This window comes from Eufriesea mexicana, unplaced genomic scaffold, assembly GCF_001483705.2.
Source record: "Eufriesea mexicana isolate 0111107269 unplaced genomic scaffold, ASM148370v2 scaffold4744748266, whole genome shotgun sequence".
In the NCBI taxonomy this organism is placed as follows: domain Eukaryota; kingdom Metazoa; phylum Arthropoda; class Insecta; order Hymenoptera; family Apidae; genus Eufriesea; species Eufriesea mexicana.
Window position 1 is genome coordinate 66926 of NW_016907956.1, and position 24294 is coordinate 91219.

At 38.6% G+C, this 24294-nt stretch overlaps 3 protein-coding genes across 10 annotated transcripts in view; 2 read left to right on the top strand and 1 right to left on the bottom strand.

The window, feature by feature from the left end:
- Nucleotides 1-95: 95 nt before the first annotated feature.
- On the bottom strand, nucleotides 96-4157 carry LOC108547449 (polynucleotide 5'-hydroxyl-kinase NOL9). The gene is made up of 7 exons (XM_017899982.1): nucleotides 3929-4157; nucleotides 3603-3814; nucleotides 1754-3363; nucleotides 1471-1670; nucleotides 1325-1375; nucleotides 577-770; nucleotides 96-494 (listed from the first exon to the last, which is right to left on the bottom strand). The coding sequence occupies exons 1-7, from the start codon at nucleotides 4048-4050 to the stop codon at nucleotides 271-273; spliced, it is 2613 nt and encodes an 870-aa protein (XP_017755471.1). The 5' UTR covers nucleotides 4051-4157; the 3' UTR covers nucleotides 96-270.
- Nucleotides 4158-4314: 157 nt separating this feature from the next.
- Nucleotides 4315-9135, top strand: LOC108547424 (histone lysine demethylase PHF8). Of its 4 annotated transcripts, none has more exons than XM_017899948.1 (13): nucleotides 4315-4464; nucleotides 4833-4918; nucleotides 5007-5285; nucleotides 5380-5521; nucleotides 5625-6074; nucleotides 6170-6371; nucleotides 6457-7226; nucleotides 7294-7341; nucleotides 7656-7864; nucleotides 7945-8147; nucleotides 8416-8463; nucleotides 8760-8943; nucleotides 9056-9135. In XM_017899948.1, exons 1-13 carry the CDS (start codon nucleotides 4367-4369, stop codon nucleotides 9133-9135), a joined length of 2799 nt encoding a protein of 932 aa, XP_017755437.1. In that variant the 5' UTR covers nucleotides 4315-4366. The 4 variants fall into 4 exon arrangements, with proteins under 4 accessions (XP_017755437.1, XP_017755447.1, XP_017755454.1 ...); XM_017899958.1 differs by having other exon boundaries at nucleotides 7680-7864; XM_017899965.1 differs by having other exon boundaries at nucleotides 7689-7864.
- Nucleotides 9136-10309: 1174 nt separating this feature from the next.
- LOC108547350 (trehalase) overlaps nucleotides 10310-24294 on the top strand; it is a 23567-nt gene continuing 9582 nt past the window's right edge. For 2 of the 5 annotated variants that reach the window (XM_017899837.1, XM_017899861.1), the window contains exons 1-4: nucleotides 10310-10409; nucleotides 10512-10725; nucleotides 13188-13323; nucleotides 23793-23879. In XM_017899837.1, the coding sequence (XP_017755326.1) occupies nucleotides 13190-13323; nucleotides 23793-23879 (221 nt within the window). In that variant the 5' untranslated portion in view covers nucleotides 10310-10409; nucleotides 10512-10725; nucleotides 13188-13189. Of the gene's footprint in view, nucleotides 10726-13187; nucleotides 13324-15295; nucleotides 15457-17077; nucleotides 17315-23792; nucleotides 23880-24294 lie in introns of those variants that run through there. The other 3 variants (XM_017899845.1, XM_017899877.1, XM_017899868.1) reach the window with 3 other exon arrangements.

Sequence of the window (24294 nt, forward strand, 5' to 3'; positions counted from 1 at the left end):
TTCATAATTATAGCAAAAATAAGGAAAAAAAGACAATACTGTGGAGTCGGTCGCGGTACGTGTAGTATAAGAGGGCACAGAGAGAGAGAGAGAGAGAGAGAGTTGTGAAAAAAGGTGTATTAGTGTTGCGAATATAAACGTGTTGTTAGGATTAAATAGTAGTCTTAGTAGTATTTGTGTTGTTGTCCCCTCCCATCTCTACAATACTATACACGTTCGTTTTAAAAAAATAGAAACAAATGTCAGAGACACATAAAGAAAATTCACAGGTCACTCATATCTCATGCGGAAGTATCCCCTGCGTGGCATTCGGCTCATCGGTAAAACATCATTCCCACCGATGTAAGGTACGTTCCTTTCTTGATTAATTTGTAATAACGTAACAGGCACTGGTATGCATCCCACCAAACAGTTTACGTATCTCATCAAAGAAACTGGTAATGGGGTGTTTATGAATATCTCTTTCCGATCCATGTCAACTCCTCTAATAATACCTACAGGCGAAACGATGTTGAACGTTAACCATGAATTATCGCGTGGACACGGAAGGATGAATGCCTACGTTGATATGCTCACCAAAACCATAACAAGCGCAAAGTGGTAATCTGTTTAATACACGGGGACCATGCGTATTTTCACCTTCTTGCGATTCGTTGTTGCTCACGTCGATTCCACACAAAGCTACTATGTTACCATTCACTACGTTCAATACGTGAGATGCAGGCACCGATGTTTGTGGTATGGAAATGTATAATGTCATGAAAGATGTCCTGTAAGAAAGAAAATCCCGGTGTATTAAAGCAGCTCAATAAGAATAATCATACGTTTAACTGGATGCGTATTGTAGAGATGGGAGGGGACAACAACACGAATACGAATAATACTAAAACTACTATTTATTAATCCTAACAACACGTTTATATTCGCAACGCTAATACCTTTCTTCACAACTCTCTCTCTGAACTCTCCTATACTACACGTACCGCGACCGACTCCACACCCTCTCTCTTTGTCACTGACTGTCTCTCTGACCCTGACTGTGTCCACTCACGCCCTTGCATCCCTATTTAAAACCATCCATTCTATCCTCTTTCATACCTATTCTCTTTTTCCCAATCACACTTTCCCACGCACTCCTCGCAATCTTACCCTCAGCGGGTCACTCAGCCCAAACACTCGAACGCATTCCTAAAGCCACTCGATACATTCATAAACATCCCGTTCACACGATCCTAGCGCACGATCATTCATCCTTTCGCACGCACTCTAGATAACACTCTCATCCCGCGATACCACAGTATGAAAAAAAAAAAAAGATACTAACACGTATGGTACAGCTTCGTTGATACTTAACGACAAAGCATCGTAACGTGACCTGAAGAAAATTGTGTTTGTAGCATTAAAATGTGTTCCAACAATCGCAAATATGTTAAAGCGGATATCAAATAACATTTATATCACAAGTCTTACGCTGAGTTCACAGAATTTTGAACAATTTCACTGAGATAAGAAATCATTACAAGCTCTCGTTGTTGATATGGTTCCATGTTCCAAGTTTCGTATCCTGGAGTACCGTTGTTCTCCGCACGCGAACGTACCACGAATAGTTCGTGATCACATGATTGATTCCAGTCGATAACATTCATGCTACATGCCGTCCACGATAATTTCTGTAAGGAATACATTTCTTCAATCGTATCTACCATTTACAAAGTTATTGGGATATACAGAACGATGAAATAGTGACAATAACCTGCTTATTTATCATTTGTTTGCTTAAATATCCGATATAGTTTATCTTCGGATTCCCGGACATAATTTGTACCACGAAAGAAGGTCGAATCAATTTGATTGTAAACAAGATGATATCCCAGCCGATTCCTTGTGAAAAACCCATCGTATTTACGACAATTGGAAGACGTGACATGATCGGGCAATTTGACAATTTATCAACCAACATTTTAATACCCTCGATATATCGTGTAATGCACCGTGTCACGTTTACATCTCCGATATATATTTGGAAAACTGGAGTCTTTAAATGCGTAAAATTTGGTCCTATTAATGGTTCTTCAATTAAAGTATACGATATACATTCGGCTGGTGTACATTCCGTTTGTCCTGGATCAACATCTATGAGAACCACCTTTTTGGAAACTGGCAGTAGACTGTTTATCAAGTAACGCACTGTAGTAGATTTACCGACACCTTTTCCACCAGCAATTAAGGTACACGACCATTCGTTCGAACGCCAACGATTTAATATTTTCTCGACAACTTCTTGCGTGATACGTGGGTCAATTATTAATTCCTTGAACGCAAAATTAATAGAAAGATTTGATTGCAATATCGTTTCGGCCCTCTTTGGATCGGTCCAAGAATAACACGATGTATTCTTTATTCTTGGAAATAGCCTAAATGGATAAAAAACCTGTAAGAACCTAGTCAATTTGTTTTCCAAATTGGATAAAAAAATGACTGTCATGCCAGGTTGAATTCGTTCGATCTCGGCAACCAATTTGTTCTCCTTACTTCGATCAATACCTTCGGCAGAAAGCGATACCCATATGTCCGTTTCGTCGTTATACACACATTTTTCACTCGCTTGGATCGAAACGTTGCTATATCCTCTTGGTGAATAGATCTCAATTGAATCGGTCTTCGCAGTAATAACATATCCATAAGCTTCTATCGCACCATATATAACTTTTACAATTAATTTGCCGGTAAAACAAAACCGTGCATTCTTTGACATAACGGCAACAACTTTGTTCCTAACACAATAAAATCGTATCGGATATTGATCAGTAGTTATATCGTTTTTCTGTAAAGCTTCCGTTTTGTTCGTATTACCCTTTTCCGTTACAGAGTAGATGATATTATTTTTTGTGCTTTCTTTGTATACGTCAGAAGATCGTTTAGTTTTCTTAACAGGATCTACAAACCCTTTTTTTCGACAAATAGGAACCCTGGAATTACTATATTGTGATTGTTTGTTATCTTCTCTTTGTTTTCTTTGGGACAGTGACATAGTCTTAGCATTACTTCCATCATCGTACGAATTATCATTTGGATTTAACGATTCAGCAACAAAAACAAAGGATTCATGTGCTTCAGATTTCATATTCTGTATATGTAATTGACTGTCATTGAGAACGTCATTTTCTGGTTTCACCTGATCGCTTTCTTCAAGTATTTTTGGTATACTTAACGTGGAAAAATTTTCTGATAGCACTTCTATTACTACAGGTAATCCTATGTTTCTTTGGTCTGAAATGTTGCATTGTTGCTTGTTACTTTTATCTCCACTTGATTGCACTTCTACAGAATCATTGTTCGAATCTAAAGGAAGATCCATAGAATCTGAAATTTATGCAATCCTTTTCCATATTAGCCCATTTTTTACTTAAATAAGCATTAATATTTATTTTAATAGACAATATATTTATTTACACATATATAATATATGTGTAATAAATATATAATATATAATATATATAACATATTTATACATATATAATACACATAATATTTATTTTGATACACAAATATGGACAAATGCAGTTTCAAATAGTTTATTATAGAGTATATAAATTCCTTACGTTGTACTCCTTCGGCATTAGCATATTTTTTTCTCCTTCGTTCTGAATTATACTGTGGCGATAACTGTTCCTTACATAACAAATTTCCAGCTATTGTGTTGTTTTGAACTTTTTTATTTCTCATGTACAAAGGATTCATAACCGAATATTTTAAAAAGGATTTTCTTGTTCCCAAGACAAGTTTGTTTCGTACTTTATATTGTGGTATGTTCCTAATTTTTAAATTATAATTCTTGCATCAAATGTATTTGGATATAATCCTAACAACATTCAAGTCGTACGGAATAAAAATATTAAGAAGATTTTAATCGTTCGATGCTACTCACGCTTTGGTATGTTTTGTACCAACTTTCAAGATCTTTTTTTCAACTTTTCCCCTTCTGTTGCTTTCATTTTTATGGTTTTTATCATTCAAATATGAAACGAGGTTTTCATCTTCAAAGGACATATTTTCCCAAATTAATCTCAAATTTACTGTAAACTAACACTAAAAACAAGATACAATTCAGCCTTTAAACATAAGATCAGAGCAGATACTACATGTTATGTGCCCGGTGCGCGCGCTACTGCGTGTACAATCACTTTTCGATTAGGGTTGATTTACATTTAACTTCCATGGGGATAAATGAAAACGCTTGTTTAATATACTTCCGAAAAAGGATGACGGAGCGGCTCTTCAGCGACGCATCACGGCTACTATAGTTACCAACCAATGTTAACGATACGAGTCGCGAAGGTGTATTTAGCGTTAATATCCACGGAAAATGGAGTTACCAGTTACTTACTGTTTATGTGGCCGTTCTTACGATTTCGAACAATTTATGATACAATGTGACGTTTGTAAGGAGTGGTATCATGGAGGGTAAATGTTTGAAACTTTGACAATTAACAACAATGATCCAAACACTGTGACAAGATTATGCTTTCCCAAGTACAACATAAACACATTTTTGTTTTTATTTCGCGATAAATCACTAAATAATTTAACTAATCTCTCATGATTATCCTTTTGTAATCTTTCACGTGATAATATTGGTTGCAAAACATGTTTTACAGAAAAAGAAAGAGGTTTTGTTGATACTTACATAACCTATTTTAACGATGCCTTACCTTTTGATATTATAGCAAATCGTAAGGCTAAATTGTAAATGTTCCGAATATCTTGCACATATAGCTGAACATATCACAAATAATACATAAGATGTTTCTTCTATTTTTTTCTCCTTACAGATGTGTGTCTGTAAAAGAGTATATGTCCATAGATCTTGATAAATACCATTGTCCACGTTGCGAAGCAATGTGTGGACCATCGCTTAGTGAGTACATAAAAATTATATTTTTCTTTCTCTAGATACATTAACAACCATTAAATTTCTTATTGTTTAAATGATAATTATACCGCAGTGAAAGTAAGATTAAATTGGCATAGACATGATTATTCTGAATCCGAAGCTGATACAAAACCTGTTCAAACTGGCACACCAGTATTTATAAGAGAGTTAAAATCTAGACATTTCCCAAAAGCCGATGAAGTTGTTAAACATGTTAGAGGACAACAATTAACACTTCAACAATTACAAGTTAATGGATTTGAAAGTCCAATTATAGTTGATGGAAAGGATGGACTTGACATGACTGTTCCACCTCCAAATTTCAGTGTCTATGACGTAGAAAGTTACATAGGTATTATTTGTTTGTATATGTTAACATTCATGTTGTTACAGTTGTATTATTAAAAATTTATATCAGACAGACATAATTGTTTCTTATTTCTCAGGTGGAGATCGAGACATGGATGTAATCGACGTTACGAGACAAAGTAATATCAGAATGAAATTAAGAGACTTTGTTGAATATTACAATTCCCCTTGCAGGACAAGGGTTCTTAATGTGATTAGTCTTGAATTTACAAACACTGGGTATACCAATATTAATTGCCTTGCCACATATTGGCTTTAAATGTTTCTAGGAAGTATATATATATACATTTATAATATATAAATTAACAAATAAACGTTGCAGTCTTTCACCAATGGTCGAAGCACCATACATCGCGCGTAAACTTGACTGGGTTAATTCTGTTTGGCCGCGCGATTGGCCCGAGGATAGTGACATAAAACGCCCTGAAGTGCAAAAATATTGCCTAATGGGGGTCAAAGACAGTTTCACAGATTTTCACATTGATTTTGGTGGCACATCTGTATGGTATCATGTGCTGCGCGGAGAGAAAGTGTTTTATCTAATCAGGCCTACTGCTGCAAATTTACAACTGTATCAACAGTGGATGTGTAGTTCAACGCAAAGCGAAACTTTTTTTGGCGACCAAGCCGACGCATGTTACAAATGCGTTATAAAACAAGGGCAAACTATGATGATTCCAACAGGTTGGATACACGCTGTATTAACTCCAGTCGATTCTTTGGTTTTTGGTGGAAACTTTGTACATAGTCTTAACATTCCAATGCAAATACAGTGAGTACATACATATGATTGATAGTAAAAATTCTTCATAAATACAATTGATAGTAACATTTCAGCTATACTCATTTAATTTCCGTGCTTTATAGAATATATGAATTAGAAAAAAAAATGAAAACACCCACCAAATTTCAATATCCTGGTTTTGAGACAATCAATTGGTTTGCAGCAAAAAAATTGTTGAAAGAATTGAAAGAACTAAATAACGAAGGAAAAAAATGTCCAGCATACCTTTTACAGGGTGTCAAAGCATTACTCAGTATTCTGAAACAATGGAACACAGACAAAGATGTATGTTTATTTTATCCGTGATGAAGATCACTCCATCATAGATTATATTTCACGGGTAATCTAGGATTTATATTATATTTTTCAGTACAATATGATCAGTAGGGGTCAAATACCGGAAACCATAAATAGTCAAAAATTGTTAAAAGATTTCAGTAAGGAAATCCGACACGCGGAACGGTACTTAATATCTTTAAATCCTCCGAAACCAGAACGAGAGAGTAAACGCAAGAAAAAGAAACCGCTGAATAAGGATTTTGTAGATTACGACGTTGCCGATAGAATGGCCAATAACCCGTTTAAAGCAACGTTAAAGGAAACGAACAAAATGGATTCAACCACTTCGGAATCACCGTCGTCAGGCAGGCCACCGTTAAAACTGACATTACCAAAACCTATTATGTATCCCTATGTCAAAACTCAGAATCCGACCTTGGAAGAAAAAAATCCTTCTCAGATTAGTAACAAACGATCGTCGAAACCAGGAAAACAAAGTCCGACCGTAATTAGATTTAAATTAGGCAATAACGAGGTTGTAAGGAGTACACACGATGACATAAATACATATAATAACTTAACCACCGATCACCCCCTTGGAGCATCGAAAGAATTAACTTGGAAACAAACTTCTATATACGATTTTCACGACGGTAGCAATGAAAGCGATTACGGTCGGTTCACTATCGATGAATCTCCAAAACGAAAGAGAGCACCCAGAACTAACATGCAAAAGCGGTCGAAACGAGATCACGATGGAGATGTTGACGTCTTGAACGATGTACCAAAAAATGGTATCGAAGAATTATTGAAAGCCTCGGTTTATACTTTGGGGAATGGTGCTCAAAGATTGGATGTAACGTTAGTATTAATCTTTGAACGAGTCAAACCAATTTTATCATTTACTTACAATATTTTCTGGTTATAGGACTTCAATAATACCACAATACAGTCAACCTATGCCACCACCCACTGGGTAAGATAATATTAAACGTTAGCATGCTTGAGAAATTGATTTGAACAGGCATGTTGAGTGTTATCTTATTGTTACACTTATTAGCTTTTCCTTTTTCTTTAATGTCGAGAGAAGCAAAAGTATGTATATGTGTGTATATGTGTGTATATATATGTATATATATATACATATACATATATATATATATATATTTGTGCCTGCATGCATGCGTGCGTGCGTGCGTGCGTGCGCGCGCGCGTGTGTATGTGTACATGTATACATATACTTTCTAAAAGCAAATAGCACTGTTACTTTTTACGTTTTTGGTGTCCTAGTATTTATAAGTTGAAAACAACCAGTTCTGGTAGGGCATCTCCATCAACTCGGGAAGCGATCGCTGGGATGTTATCCTTCAGCGAGCAATGTTACTCGACTACATCGAACAGTACATCGAAATCAGCAAAAATCACTAAAATGCAGCCTGGTGAAGATGATGATCAGTCGATAGAAAACATCGATAAGGTTCATCAGGATGATGACTTTAGTATGTGAAACATAAAAATATTATTTTTTACGTGAATCCGGTTACATTAATAATTATCATCATATATATTTTCGATACAGTTTACCCAGCTCTAGATGCTTCAGACGATGAAGATTATATCTTTAAACCTAAAGCGAAAAGTCAAATAGACGAGGCGTGGAATCCAAAAGCCAGAGTGGGACCTCTCCTGCCAAAGACGAATCGTCCAGCTCGAGAAGGTGCCAGGAAAACATCCGTTGAAAAAGGGCTTGAAGCAGCTGCAGCGAAACGCGCGAAACAATCGGTATGTATGCATTTTTTATTTTGTGATTTCACGATGTGTTTTTTTTCCTTTTTTTTTTGTTTTGATTTTAATATTTTATTTATTGTTACTATTGTTATTATATCGCGTCTCAAGTTAGTAAGTAATTAAATCAATTTCTAACTCAATACGTTCCGTATTCGTATCAGATAACATAAATTAACTCACTTATCAAGCTATGTACGATCCTATGTTTACATTCATTTGCATTTCCATAATTATTTCTTTCTTGCATACTCATATCGCATAGGACGATTATCTGGATAACAACATGGATAAGGGCTCCAAGAAGAAATTGGTAGGCATATTACGGTTTCATTCTCGTTTCATAATGTGTGTTGCATGTACTTTGAATACTATTCAATGTCACTGTGTTTCATTATAATATCATAATAACAACAAAATAAATACGTTGTATATTTTATTTATAACTACTCTATGGTACGAAACTATTTGTTCATTTTATTGAAAATGTTTTTTTTTTTTTTTTTTTTTAGAAATTATACTTCTTACGATTTTTATATCCTTCTCTATTCCATTGGTAATAGTAATTAGAACAAAAATAATTTATTCTTGTTTCGTATAATATGATAGAGCACAACTAAGCGGACATACAATAAAAAGAAGCAAAAGAACTCATCCGTATCTTCGGCAACTGGTACGTCGACCACATCCTCGGAGAATACAATAAAAACAAGCATAGGATTCGGTTCGATATTAACTAGTCCTAATAGGCTTAAAGATGTCAAAGCGAAGCTAGCAGCTCCGGTTCCAGTTGGTAATGTACCTCTTTATTTCAGTGTGCCCTTCTGTACTGTTTTTTGCATTTTGTCAAAATAATTGTTGCTTTTCGATCAGTGTTCAAAATATGATTATCGCTTGTTTTTCAGAACGAAAACCAAAGAAAGGAATGAAAACGGCTAAGCAACGCTTAGGGAAAATTTTGAAACTTCATAAAATGATGCACTAGGTTAACAAATAGCAAAAAAGATCATGAACGTAACGAGCTATACATCACATCATTCTCTCCATTTGTGTACAAAAACTATGTAATAGGTGTACATTGCTATGTAAATATGTTAAAATCACTAAGGTAGTATATCTATCTTAAGAATCTAGTTTTTAAAATTACGATCGTTTTTTTTATCGAAATATTTATATTTATTATCGCAGTATTTAATTTTAAGACGGTATATACATACATATATACATACATACATATATGTACATATATGTATGTATGTATGCATGTTATATGTAAATATATATACACATATATTGTATGTTTTGATACTTGACTACTTCAGTAAGATATTATTTATGTTTTAGCGAATACTTGCTGAAGCTTTTCCTAAACGTACGATTTTATTTCAAAACTTCATTCATTAACAAATCACGAAACAACATTGTCGATCTATATAAGTGTAAAGAGGCTGTAGCATATTAAATCTTTTTCAATTAGCTATTTAATAATTGTAACAAATTTTGTACGGTACAATAGCTGCATGACAACGAAAAGGATGGGGTAACTAATGTTTTGTTCTGTATACATTTATTTAGAATGTTTCATTTTGATTATGTGCTTTTCGTTATTTTCATGTCTCGTACTTACCTCTACCTTCGGTTTATACCAAATTATATTCACTCTGATGTATCATAATATTTAATAATTTATTTCAGCAAACGAGTTTCATACATTTAAATCAACATTTTTTATAGCGTGATTTATTTCCATTTTGATAAAACGTATAATCACTTTTGTATATCTCTTAATACGTTGTAACTGATCATACACATATGTAAAGGAATACAAACATCGCACATACACGTACATTGTTGCTATCTAATTGCCTTCGTTTATTATCAGTTTCATTAACATACACCAATTACACAATTTTTTATTTAATCATTTCTTTATGTACCCATTAATTGCAAAGTGACATTAGTTACGTAATATATCTTTCACAGCATTATACATATTTTTCGTTTTGTAATTTCTATATTACATGTTCATTGTAACATTTATAGTTGCAATGTACGGCTTTTATTATTGAGTAAATGTTTCATACTTCCCGCTAAACACAGAATGCAAGGAATTGCAAGCGCATGCGTGCAGTTGTCTTTACTCAGTAGTATTCGATGGTACTTCGATTGGCGCTGGTCATTTTGTCAAATTCTACGTTAACCTGATGTATCCTCGCGAGAACGTTATCGACCGTCCATCCGCTGTGCCATTCATTAATAGTACGTACGAGTGCACTTTCTGACAATTTTCATCGTGTTCAATGTCCGTGTTCTAATAAGTGTCAAATTCATGCGTTTCTTTTTCGAAAAATTTTCTTCCAGAATTTATGATATTTCCGATACGTAACGTCTGCGTATTATACGCTAATATAGAACTTACATATAGCGCACAAGTCGTAGAACGATCGTGAAGCAGTGAATCAATAGTAAAAAGGAAATTGTGATATGCGATAATACCGACTGAGACTTGGATTTGTTTCTTTTCGAACCGCGTGGAATATTCAAGACGCTATCGCGTGTATTTGACGTACTCAAGGTAAGTGAAATATTTAAAACATGTAGAACATTTTTAAACATTTACGTATAAAGAAATGTTGTCAGATTCTAACATATATTTTATATTATACGTATACAGAAAACTTCATACTTTGACTTTCGACGCATTTATTATTCCAAACAAGCGAGTTTTTAATCATTTATCTCGAATTCGATAAGACTTTGAATGTTTTAAAGTGAGCAGATTTAAATATTGCTCTTTATCTCGTATAACATCTTATTTAGATATCGTTGATGAAATCATGTTTTCGAAAAGCAAACGCTGCCATTAACAAATATCTACACAGAGATTTCCGCCTCTGCAGCAATACTTTCATGTATGTATTACTTTGAACTCAAAATAGATTCGTCACGAGGGTTCGTCTTCTCTTTGGCATGTTTAAAATTAAACTCTCAAACTGTATTGCGTGAAATTATTATTAGATAATAACGTAAAGATATAAGCAAATACCGTTTTATACAGATTACATACCTGAATTAAATAAAACCGTTGGTACATACTATCATAGACAAGGTGCATTAGACCAATAACCGAATGAAATTTTTTCCCCGAGACTGTAGAGATCTCTTCCTCATTATTTGCAAAGTACAAGTTTTAAAAACGGTATCAATTACTAAACCAGGAATTATCTACATGACTATTCCTTTATGTCTATTATCTTACTTATTAAATATTTTAGTTTAGTTTTAGTTAAATAGAAAATTAAAGCTAAAGTCTTATACTCATGGTTCCCCATAAATTTCATCGAAACGTAACATCAGTAGCTCGATAATTTAGTTATGTCATAACAATATTCGATAACAATTATATCATAGGTATAAATCATTAGAATTTTAATTTCACGTTTGAAGCGTAATATAAAGGTAAATAATTTTAAATTATATAAAATGGTACAAGACGAATAAAGTGGATAGAGACATAGATACTTGAAAATCCGATCTAGTCTTATTGTTAGTCCGTCTCGTTTACATCGTAAAGCTATCTCGATTAAATTCTCGTTCTGCCTCGTAGAGTGTCAGAAGGGTGAATGAATCTTTGATATCATTTCGCGATCCTTATATGAACAACGGTCGTTAAACTGCGAAAGATCGAGCGGAAATATCCAATTATTACCGTTGCTAGAAAGAATTTTTCCGTTAAATTTCTTTCATTAAGTCATTCGATAATTTAATTTCATTTTACCATTTAATATCATTGATATCATTGTAATATGCAATAGTACATAAATTTAGGAATTTTATCACAAGCTTGACGTTCTATGTTTCACGATATACGAATAATTTGTAAATATAGACTTTATTAACTATATGATTTTAACAGCTTTACCGGTTAGTATAAGATTACACCAAGATTATGAGAACTGCCTTATAGTATCGATTGCTCTAATTGTAAAATAATAGAAAAAAACAGATTAATACTTGCACCCGGTGCAATATTCATGTATATTCCCTTTAAAAATGTAAGGAAAAGATGGCGTTTACGTCTGTTGACCTGATCGGCTTTAATAATTGGGTTCAATGTAATTTCTTAACTCAGTGCCAGAAGTTGTAAAATGCTCAAAAATGAAAATCATTGACTCGTTCAATTTCAATATTTCAACGCGAAATCTCACAATGCGAAGCGTATGCTACATTCCATCCTTGATACAGGTCATATCATTCATAGGTAGCTTTGTTCTCCTTTATCGTCGTTAACGTTATTCTACTTGCGTATTATATAGCGTTACCGTGATTTTAAGACGATATAGATAAATAATGGAAACTGCTATACCCGCGTCACGCAATGTTTCGTAAATTTCTTATCGGTAGTGTAAAAACAAAATTGTTGCGTTATAACGTCTGCAGTAATATGTACGATTGTGACCATACGAATTTGTACGTAAATAAAACGAGATGTTTATAAGCAAAACATTCCTTGAATTACTCGAACGCGTATGAACTTGAGAAGAAAAATCGATGAAACGTCATGCGATGACGATCGATTTCAACGTATGGTTAGGAGGTTAGAGAAGAAACGAGCAAACCATATGAGAGTGGATAAAATTCTAAATACAATTTCAAATTCGTTCGATATTTTCGTTATTTTCATCGAACAATCGGTTTACCTCGTAACACACAGTTCGTTGACGTAGGATCGTATACGTAAAAAGAAATTTCAAAATTCGATCAAGAATCCGAAATATGTTTCCCGAAGATATCCACCGTATATACCTATTTCATCTAGCATATCGCTGCATAATTTAAAAGCGAAATTGAAAAAGTTGTAAAAAAGAGAAAAAAATAAAAGGAACAATACGGTATTCCTATTTCGTAACACAATCAGTTGATTTCCATCGTTTATCTTCTCGTATATTACAAGTGTGTGTATATCGTACATGTAGCGTAAAGTTAATTGAAATACGGAGATAAAAAAAGTTGAGGGTCATTCGTTTGATTGTCTAGTGATGCTGGTTGTTTGGCAAGGAGCTCGCCGTTGCCTGAGTTGCAGCGGGCAGCGCACCCATCAAGGCTACCAACTGCGTCGTCATCGTGGATCAATCGGTGATAAAATTGACCGATATCAACTCGATGGAACCCGGTAAGTTTGCGAAGTCGCTAATCGGTACGCGTATCAATTCGTTAGTCATCCGTTTCACTGATTCCACGTGACAGTTCCTTTTTTGCTTTCCTTATCGACCGAACTCGGAACCACCGGTATGGACAGGACAAAGTTTTTACCGACCGAGCTAATCTTCCGCGCTCATTTTTTCTATCGAGATTTATATAATCCGAGTATTCAAAGATTTGCGTCTCATTTTTTCTCTCCTTTCCATATCGTTTCGTTCGACCCAATGTTTTTCTATACATTTCGTCCAATGAGACGCTTAAGCGCAAATTAACGAGAATAGTTTTCTTTATCTTCTGGTCCAAGGTTCAATGCACGTAAGTGCCTATTACGGCAATTTAAATGAAGCAGTCGGGACTAATAAATCACACTTTAATATTACGTATGCGAACGCGTGTACATGTTAGTCGCGGCCACATACACGCGTAAGGAACTCTGGACATTGTGTCAACGTACTTGGGGACTCGAGTAATCCTCCGTTCTGCCGTTGACCCGGCGAATTGATCGAATCGTTTAATCGTGGAAAAATTTCTTCTCTTCGGCTAAGAACATTGCTACAAACATCAACGATAAATTCAAACACGTGTATACCCGATGACTTTGCGGAGAAAAAGTAAATACGAACGAACGTATCGTAGCTTTGAATCACGCTTGACGTACAATCGTGCAACGACTGCCATATCGGGGTTCGTCGCAACTACCGCGATTATCTCTTTAATTTCGGCTGCACTCGTGCCCGTCACTCGTGCCATATCTAACATCTGACAAACAATAGCGGTGAATCTGTCAAACGATTTCTTCGCGATTAATCGTTAAATTCACGGTGACAGACGAAATTAGATGCGAAGAAGTGGAAGCAGCAGATGCATCGACGCAAGGATTGGTCACGCGATGCACGCGAATCCAGATCATGTGACATGCTCGTAATCGCATTGCATTATAATAATCAGCCGAACGCAAACCGAGTCACGTGGTTTCGCGTTGAAAATTTGCCGTTTAGACTCTTTGTGTTTCAATTCGTTATTTTCGGTCTGTACGGTCAGGTCAATTGAACAATGACAATTAGTAGAACTGCCGTTAATCGAAATTATCATTCTCGAATGTTTTCCATTTGTCGTTATTCATTAGGAGAACGGCGATATAGGAATGAAATAGGAATGAAATTGGGCTACATGTAAAATGTATTTATTTATTTATGTATGCATATTTGTATGTTATAATTCTATATTAAATTAAACTTGAAAATTTAAGATTAAAAATTAAAAATTCTACGTATAAATGAAATAATCTTTAATACCGTTTTGTTTCTCATATTAACCGGCATTGGCATTAACGATATACGCGATTGCGTAATAATGACCAAAATTATTCCTCAAAATATTCGCGACAGATTCGAAATTGTACAAAACGAGCGACGTCGGGTATAGTAAGTAGAGAAAGGATCATTGCAACAGGTCACCGGCAGATACGTAATTACCGCCAAAATAAATTGAAAAGAGGGGTACATATAAAAGTCCTTCCGATTGATGCCGGTGCGTCAGTAAGCAATTGGACGCCGGAGCGTTCGTGTACTCGAAGGTCACGCTCTCTCGCTGCTAGTGCCGTACACGGACTGTTGCAGTGTGTATGCACTGTTCTGCCATTACCTCGGTTCCCTCTTCATCGAATTTTTTCTTCATCAAACGCGACGTGATTATCGTTCGTGCTTTCTTTCGTACTCTCTTGTTCTCTCCCCATCGATCGTCCAGTTGGTTCAATTCGGATGGGAAAAATATAGTTGTGAACTGAATAAAAGTGATACCTAACCTCTAACGACATTTGCTTGCTAACAAGAGATATTCAACACTCTCGCAGGCGAGAAGTCACGTGTATCGGAATAGAGTGATATTTAGCGTGCACGCGACTTTTCCTCGCGACATGTTTACGATCTAAAATTACATAGTGCGAATCTCGTGGAACAAAAGTTTTTACCAATCGGAAATGCAAGTGTCTCAAAGTTGATGTGTATTCCGTTTATCGTGCTTCGATTTCTGCAAGGTTTTTCTTCGTCGAAATAGTGTCGAGGTTAAGGACGCTCCAAAAAAGAATCTGAGGTCACTTCGAACGGTATGTATATAATACTTTTCGCAGTCACTCGAAAAACGAGCAACCATTCTTTTCGTTAGGGGCCCGATATTCGTAGATATAAATATTTTTATAAATATTTACTCGCTTATTGCCATTTTATACGCGTGTGTAATATTACGACACCTTCGTACGTATCGTCTTTCATTTTTCTCAGCACTTGCTTTATCGTCAATTTAAAGATAACACTGCGAGCAAACGAATCGATTCTTCAAATCGTACGTTTCTTTAACGAGAAAAAATCGATCGTCATTGTCGTCGAATTGAATTACTGAAAAACACTTCTTCGTTGGGACATTTGATATGTTTTTATATACTTAACTTCGATACTAACGCGAATTCGAATATCGATTTGAAAATCATTGCAAAAATCCAAGGTTAATCGCGAGTGTCTTTATCCAGCATCAATTATTCTGTCGCGTTTAAAGCTAGGGCACTCGAGTTGAAAATGTACGCCGTTGTAACGCGTTAAAACGACACGTGGTATCTTCGGTTCCTTTCGTATCGATTCGGTAGCACTCGTACGTTTAAATTTATTTTCAAAGAACAACGTATGGGCGGAGTACAAGCTGTTAAAAAATTATCTTTTCGTTGAGAAGAAAAATGGAAGAAAAAAAAGCGCGAAACTGATATCGAAAGTGTTTTTGATTAGTCTCGCTTACATACCTCCTCTCTGTTCGGCAAATCAGATTAATTTGTCGTACAAAAAAATTTGTGACATGTCGTAAGCAAAAAAATCTGATAGATTACGTATTCGCAATTACCGTATGTAAATGGAAAAATATTCTACCGCGTGCATGATACATATTCATAAATTACCAAATTGTATATGAATTATGTATGAATAATATGGGTAAAACAATTCTCTTACGACACATCGTAACGAAACAAATAAATAAACCTGTAGGCACGAAAACGAAAACGAAAATTTTGTTCATTTATGGTCGAGATAAAATTAGTGAATGATTCGCATCGCGGGCACGTGGTTTGTCTTCGGTTGTTTTCGCTGATCTTCGCGCAAACTCGCCGCCTGGCTAGTCTCCACGATGCACACATACACGTTGATGCAAACCAGTTCATACCGGGTTGTCCGTGAGTCTAGATCGAGTTTGAGTGTAAGTGGAAAGATTAAAAAAAGAAAGTTTGTCCAGAAAATGTTTCATTTTTTTCTTTTTAGCATACTCGCTATTTTCTCAACATTTTACCTTCCCTCTGCGATCGACGCATGCACATCTATTAACGCGATTGACGCAAAACTCGGAGTAGCTGCTTTTGCCCGAAACGTTGTAGACACATGATGGGGATATCTATATTTCTATCGAGAAGAGATTTGGCAAATGCGGGAAAGAGAGGGAAAAGAAGGACTGGGGACGAATACGAAAGTACGAGCGTTGAAGGAAGAAAGAGAAGATGGGGCGCAGAGCGAGAGCAAGAGAGAGGAGAGTGTGTGAGTGCGATGGAGGGCGGGAGGGAAAGAAGAGAGAGAGAGAGAGAGAGAGAGAGAGAGAGAGAGAGAGAGAGAGAGAGAGAGCACAAATGAGCGTCTGAGCGGCGGTAGAGGTTCACTTGGATACTCTCGGTCAGTCACATACGCAACGCGGGACGGTGATCACGTTTTCGTTTCTCTGCAACGAACCGATTAATTTCGTCATCGACAGTATCTACGTGTGTAACGTTCGTACTATTCCGTTGGTTACTATTCGTATCGCGTGTTTTCTCCGCGAGATTACGCGATAGATTTGTTTCGATGTCAATAGTGGGTAAACGGGGTGCAAGTGGGTTCAGTACGTGTTAATTTTTCCTTGCTCTTCCATCTGGTTCAGCGATAAACTAGACAAAGGTACGTTTGTTTCCTCTAAAAAAAAAAAGGAACAACTTCACGAATCGTTCGTGCATCGCGTTTTCCCAATATCATTCGGAAACACGTGTTCTGACATTCGCCGAGTTGCGCACTCGATTCTTGCACGACGGCTCGGTATAGAAACACTATTCTTTAAACAATCTTACATAATGTTTTTTGCCAATCTTTCATACAACGTATCTTTGCAAAAGCGAGATAAATTTTTGTTGGCTCGAACGAAGTTCGAAATTGAATGTACCATCGATAGAGATATCCTCGAACAAAGAATTTTATTCACGCGATTTATTCTATACCTTTGCATAGGAAATACGAAAGAAAGATAGCCTTGAATTTGATATTCCACATTTCGCGCGCGTGTTTACCGGTCAGGTCACATTGAAATGTCATTTGTTTCGGCAGTGGTGCAATTCATAGAAGGGATAATAAAATAAGTGAAAAAGAACGATATTCCTTCGATTAGCATATCTGAAGTACGTCGAGATACTATCTGTTCTCCAGATTACGTTTTCGTATGACCAAAATTAACCGTACCATTCGCAATAACGAAATCCATATATCGATCGATTGATTGATGGATAAATCGACAGCTGTGAATTGAATTGACTTAAATGAAATTTCGTTATTGTCTTAAGTAATGTTAGGTTATACTGTTAGTATGGCAGTGTCACAATTGAAAGTTTGCCAGATTTGATTTCAAAGTAAGTTAGAGGGTCGACCTAATGATATTATTAGATTTCGCGTTGTAGTGTTATGAACTTATTCCGTAATAAATTCGTAACTCCCCCATGAGACGTCTTTATATCGAGTTCGACGACGAGAGAAATCGAATTGATCGATCGAAGGAAATTAAGTTTATCGCGCGATAAGACGAATTTATCGAGTAACACGAATCAAAGTCTTTTCGTCGAATGATAGGTTAAAATGGAGGAAACGGTGGTAAAATTTGTTTGCTCGTGCGTAGCTTCCTGTCAAGTGTCAACGAAGTTCGGTATTCGACGATCAGAGAAAGCGGATACGTGCGACGCGCCTTCGGAAATGTTAATCTCGGATTGGTCGAATCGGTAGGCGTTGGTTCTAAGATGCTTCGTGATTGGTTCAACCGGTCATCGACCAAGGGGCTCGACCCTCAGCGGCTCTCATTTCTACTCCTTTTTCTTCGTCTTTTTCTCGGGCACATTTTCCCATCTTTGTTCGACAATTTATGATTTTTCTCGAAAATTCAACATCGTTGCTGAAAAAACACAGACAACCAATCCCATTCGAGATCGCAAAACTTCGCTTATCATGCTATTGCACCATTCGATTCACGTGCTCGTCCACGATTTTTACGCACATATCGCGATGGTTCGACTATCGATGTCAAGTTCGAAAGGTCACGTTATTGGTATTCGCGGATTTGACCGTCCTCACGTGTTTCAACGACAATATCGTTTGCACGATATGCGTATATAATTGTGAGAAAACTTTGATGATCTTGTAACAGGAAAGTTATTTTAACTCCCGTGACGTAACAAGACGTGCTAAGAGACTGTATAATCTTGAACGACGAGGTGGGTGTCCACTGACGTTGCATTTTCATTCGCGGCAATTTCAATTCGTAGAGCCATTGATATCGAGTGTAAAAAATCGTCGTTGATTGGTTTACAAGGAAAGAAGAGAAAAATAAAAGAGAATGTGACTCGACTACTTATAGCCTATCCGAGATAATTCTTCGAAAAATTGCAAGGTTAGTTCGATTAAGAACTCTGTTAGAGGCTCGTGTATTTAACGTTGCGTATAAATAAAAGCGCACGTTGTCGAAGATAGTTTCGAAACTATAAAACGAAGTCGAAAGTTACATGGAATTTGCATCGTTTCGTTCCTCTTTGATTAGTGATTAGGTAAATCGTGAAAAGACAACGATTCGAACGTTAACACGAGTCACGCGAGAAGCGCGGGAAGAACGAGCCGTTACAGCGATAACGTGATTCGAGTAAGCCGCGTAGAAGAGAACCTCAGTCTAGGATATGAGAATCGAGTAAAAGTTGGCAGCTGTACCTTCATTTTGTTTTGTCTCTGGCCTACATTCTGATTTATATGCATCTTCTTCGATTATTATTTAATCGTAGCTTTCTTTTTCCAGCGTAGTAAAAACCGAGGTAAAAGAAAAATCGTATAGGTTATGTTTATTTTTATAAGTAGAGGTATCGAACAATCTTGATCGTTATATCTCGCCAATTTCGATAATTATCTTTGTCATAACGTTTTTTAACGCGCTACGAGGGAAAATTGTCGATTATCATAAATCGAAAGAGGCCGAAGAATGGAGAAAAAATAGTAATAAAATATTTAAGATGGAAAAATTCGTTGAATCGGTTAACTCGTCATTGAAAGAGGGAAGGTTAAACATGCAGCTTTCGCGAGGAAATATAATAGTACGCGCGTTCGTCGATTTTTCCGAGGGGCTCGTCGATCCGCGAGCTCGGCGATTGGTCGCGGCGTAATTTGACGTCAACGTGCAATGAAATAATCGAGGGCTCACGCAATTGCGCTTTATTATTTTGTTCCTTCCCTGCAAATCGGCCCCTGGCAGCAGAATTATCGTGATTAGACGTTATCGACGAACGAGTCGCAATAGCGAGAAAAATTTTCCATGGTTGCCGTTTCGAAATAGATTTGAACGGAATCAATCCCCTATATGTATACGAATCGTCCGAGAAAGTCGAGGGATTTCTATTTCCATTCGTTGACTAAACGGATCTTTGACCAAAGAAAATGAGCGCGTCCGTCGATTCTACGAAGTTACAACGAAGAGTAGAGATCGAAACAAAGTTGCATCATCTCGTGGCGTTATGTGCCGAGTTTGAAGCTCTTACGCGTCTTCTTTTGCTTTCATGGACGATACAGGACGGTAACATAATTCGGTATACGTGCCGATGCGCACGCCACGCCGTTGCGGAGTACGGTTGTTCTAAATTTTAAGCAAACTATTCTTCCCGTCTTCGCAATGTTCTCGCTACCGATACACACAACGAGGGTGTTTAGACTCGGACAAATCGACTCGATTCGCTTACCGTACTCGCAATCGAGGTATGATTTATTTCTTTTTTCATTTTTATTACGTGAAAGTGTTCTTTCGTCTCGCTGTGCCCCGAATATCTCGTATTACCAACAGTCGTTTCACGTTCTCGCATTATATCGACAGCGACCATCATTGCCTACCATCGATACCACGGTGAACTCGCGCATTTTGCTACGCTATCTTCTCAAAAGATGGAAGCACTTACCTTCTCGGAGTGATATTTTTTACCTTTGAAAGTTTCGTCAACCATATTATACTGGAAGTACAAAAATGTCGTCCGGCTCATGCGTACGTTTCGGATCGGTCGTTAAAATTACAATTCAGAGGTTTGCAAGGAAAGATTGGTAAGGAAAGGAAAAATACGTAAGAGTAACGAATTCGATTTCACGTAAGTTTGCCATGCTACCACGTTCGAGGTCAACGTAGACCGATAATACGTACGTTTGATTCGCGATCGTCGATGAGAGGCAGTTTTTACAGCGATATCGAAAAATAATCGTCATTTCTCCATATTTGCTATATACGGCTATCTCGCGCTCCTTTGTTTTTTGCCGACATTCGAAAGTATGCGTATACGCGTAATATCTCGATTTGAACCATAAAAATAATCAACCGACATACCTTTGGATGCGTGCGCATAATCGTTACGAACATTTCGAATATTTCATAAAATCGCCAAGGACGCAACCGTTGTTGATCGGTTCGGTCACGTTCATCGATATACATCACTGGCTTTGTACAGTTGAATTTCGGCCGAATGGAAAAAAAAAAAGGAAAAAGAGAGATAGAGAGAGAGGGGAGAGAGAGAGAGAGAGAGAGAGAGAGGACATATAGGAAAGTCAGCGATCGTTCGCTAGACGCGTACCCGTGCATGCGCCATATACTGCAGATGTGCAGCTGCGTCGCAACGTTCGAATAAAACGCGCGTTCCTGAATTATCCAATAATAGCGGTCTCATTACGCGAATGGCAATTAATATGACGTTATTTTTGGTATTCGGTCGCAACGATGAATAATTACAACGCGTAGTTTGCCTCTCATTGCGACCTTCTGCTACTTTATCGTTTACATTATATCTTCCCATCTCGTACCTCAATCGAAGGTATGTATCGAGAATTTGGAAGTTTTGCCCCTGCTCGACCTGCGTCACCGTCTCGTCGTGCCCTCTCGATACCGCGAGCCCTCCGGTTCAACCTATTTCCAGTTAAAAATAGCCAATAGAATGATTGTCGTTAGAGCAATGTTCATTCAGTCGCGATTAAACTCGAAAACCTCTTGCGTGCAATTGCTTCTACGCTTCCTTTGCCTTCCCTTCCTTCTTCGTCCTTCAGCCAATCCAGACGCATAGAGAGATACATACGGCTTTCAAAAGATATATCCACGCAATTTGTCGCCTCATTCGAATCCACTCTCGTTCTCATGGCCGCGCGCTTATCTCGATACCCGAATTCCCGCGTTTCCTCGTATTCTATTTCTCGTGGCCTTGATTAAAAAGCGAAAGATCAGCGTAACCGATCTCTCCCTTTCCTCTGACCGATCCTCTTTTCGTTGGTAAACGTTTTGCTTCCCTCCGAGTAGATTTTACCGGGAGTTTCGCTCGGTGGTGGCTTTCGAAGAGTCGATCGAGCGACTGCGATCCGGTAGGTTGAACGCGGATCGGATCGCGAAGGATCGATCTATCGGCGGAAAAGAAGGAAAGGGGAAAGGGGAAAGGGGAAAGGAGACTAGGTGTTCGAATCTAAGACGGTGGGCGTGCGTGGATGACGGTGGCGGAAAGTCGCGCGATAGTGGTGCGACCGGGACCAATGGGAATTCGCGGTGCCGGAGGCTCGACTCGCGCGTTCCTCGCGCATTCCTCGCGCACAACCGATCGCGCGCTCATAAAGCGACCGCGTGCCTCCTCGACCGATTTAGTAGCGTATCGTACTCTCGTCTCGTACCGTGCACCGTGCGCGCACCTTCCCCGCGTGACCGCTACCGACACCTTCTCCGTCGTCCAAATCTTTCTCCCTATTCTCCTTCGTAGTTACGCGCTCACCGTCCAACCACACGGTTCATTCGCATCGCGTTTCTCGTCGTCGACGATCGTTATCCTAGGCCGCGGCCAATAATTCCCGGCATCTATCGTGCGGCACAAGTCGGCCAAGGTTCTCAGGGTAGCGAAGAAGTTTTCGCGTTTGTCACGCCGGACAGTCATCGCGTGGTCGTCGTAAGTATCGAACGCGTAGCGATTGCTCGACAAAAATTAATGGAATAAGGCGACGAAATTGTTTGACGGAGGCAAGGAAGAATCGCATCCGCGCGTCACGCGCTAAGGTATCGCGTTCCAACGACGACCTTTCTGCGCCGAAAATGTATAGTCTTACGCTATCGCGTGTCCGCGTCGCCATAAAGGATCGATTTACCCTGATTTCTCGCGCCGTTTCGGTCGGGCTCGTCGCGAGACGCGTGGATGACAGAGAAATGTGCGGCAACCGAAATCGGAGGACGAGCGTTGGAGGAAATAGGTGACGGAAGCGAAACGACTGAACGGAGCACGTTTGTTCCGCGTGGCCAGTGCGCGCTCGAGAGCCACGAGTGAATCGCGTACGAACGCGTCGTTTCAAACGAATCGTATCGCGATTCGCGATATCCATCGAACGCTATTCCTCTTCCTCTCATCCTCTCATCCTCTCTTCGCGAGAGGAGCACGCGCGTTCGCGACCACGCGCTTCCTCCACTGTCGTGTTACGTCAGTGGGATTACGTATCGACGCGATTCCCTTTTCGCGAGAAGCAATTTCGATGCTATTAACCGGATCGTGGATGATGAAACGGCGCGGCGATAAATCCTCGAAGCGATTCACGGCCCGTGTCCTGACCTTGCCCGTTCGCAGCTCGTGGAAATTTTCCTAATCGGTCTAATGCGATCGCGCGTATCGCGCGCAAGATCATTGGTCGATTCCGCGCTGTGCGAGTGCCGCGGTAGTCGTTAATCTCTCCGAGCAACGATTCCGGCGTCGCGTCGCGACGATCCAGGTGTGGTGGCTGGATCGCGATCCTCAGGACGAACGCGCGGTGCGCGTTATTTACGAATAAGCGCGGATGGTCGCGAGACAACGCGGGTTCTTTATTCTTTTTTTAAGCCGCGGTCGTTACGCGAAAAGCGCGCGCGCGTCTCTCCTGTTCCAATCCGCGAATAGAACGCGCGATCTTTTCGTCTCGTTGCTAGTCGCTCGGAGATATCCCGTCCCCGTGTGTTCTTCCTCCTACGTTCGTTCGTCCGACACTGTTGCTCCGATTCCGCCAACGGATCCCACCCTCCGTCCTGGGGTAATCACCGGACAAGAGAGAGGAGAGGAAGCATCGCCGATCGAGTACGACGGAGTCTGATCGAACGTGGATTTTTCTGTTTCAGGGAAGATGCGGACTCGCTACTGCAGCTGAAACCGCCCCGTAGACTACGAAAGTCCGAAGGTCCGCAACCAAGACCGATCACCAAAAAGTAAGAAAAGCTCTAATATCGTCTCCGCGTCTCGTCCTTTCGAGCGTTCCTAGCGCATTCGCAAACGAATTATCGTGAACGAAACGATAGAGCAAAGCGATACCAAGCGAATAATAGGAAAAAAAAGGAAAACGAGAAAAGATTGTAAGCGATTCGCGCGAAAGGGGGTGAGAGAGTGAGAGAGAAAGGGGGAGAGAGAGAAAGGGGGAAAGGAGGCGCGATAAAGGAACCAGTGGAGCAGACGGAGAAGGGAGACAAAAGGACCAAATGTTTTGCAAAGGATAAAGTATACGTAGGTGTATACGGGGTGGTACATTGACGGCACTGAGCGGAATACGCCGCATCGCGCGCATGCGCGTCACCTGGGAAATTTGAGAAACCGAGAGAAGAGTAAAGAAGAAGAAAAAGGGAAATC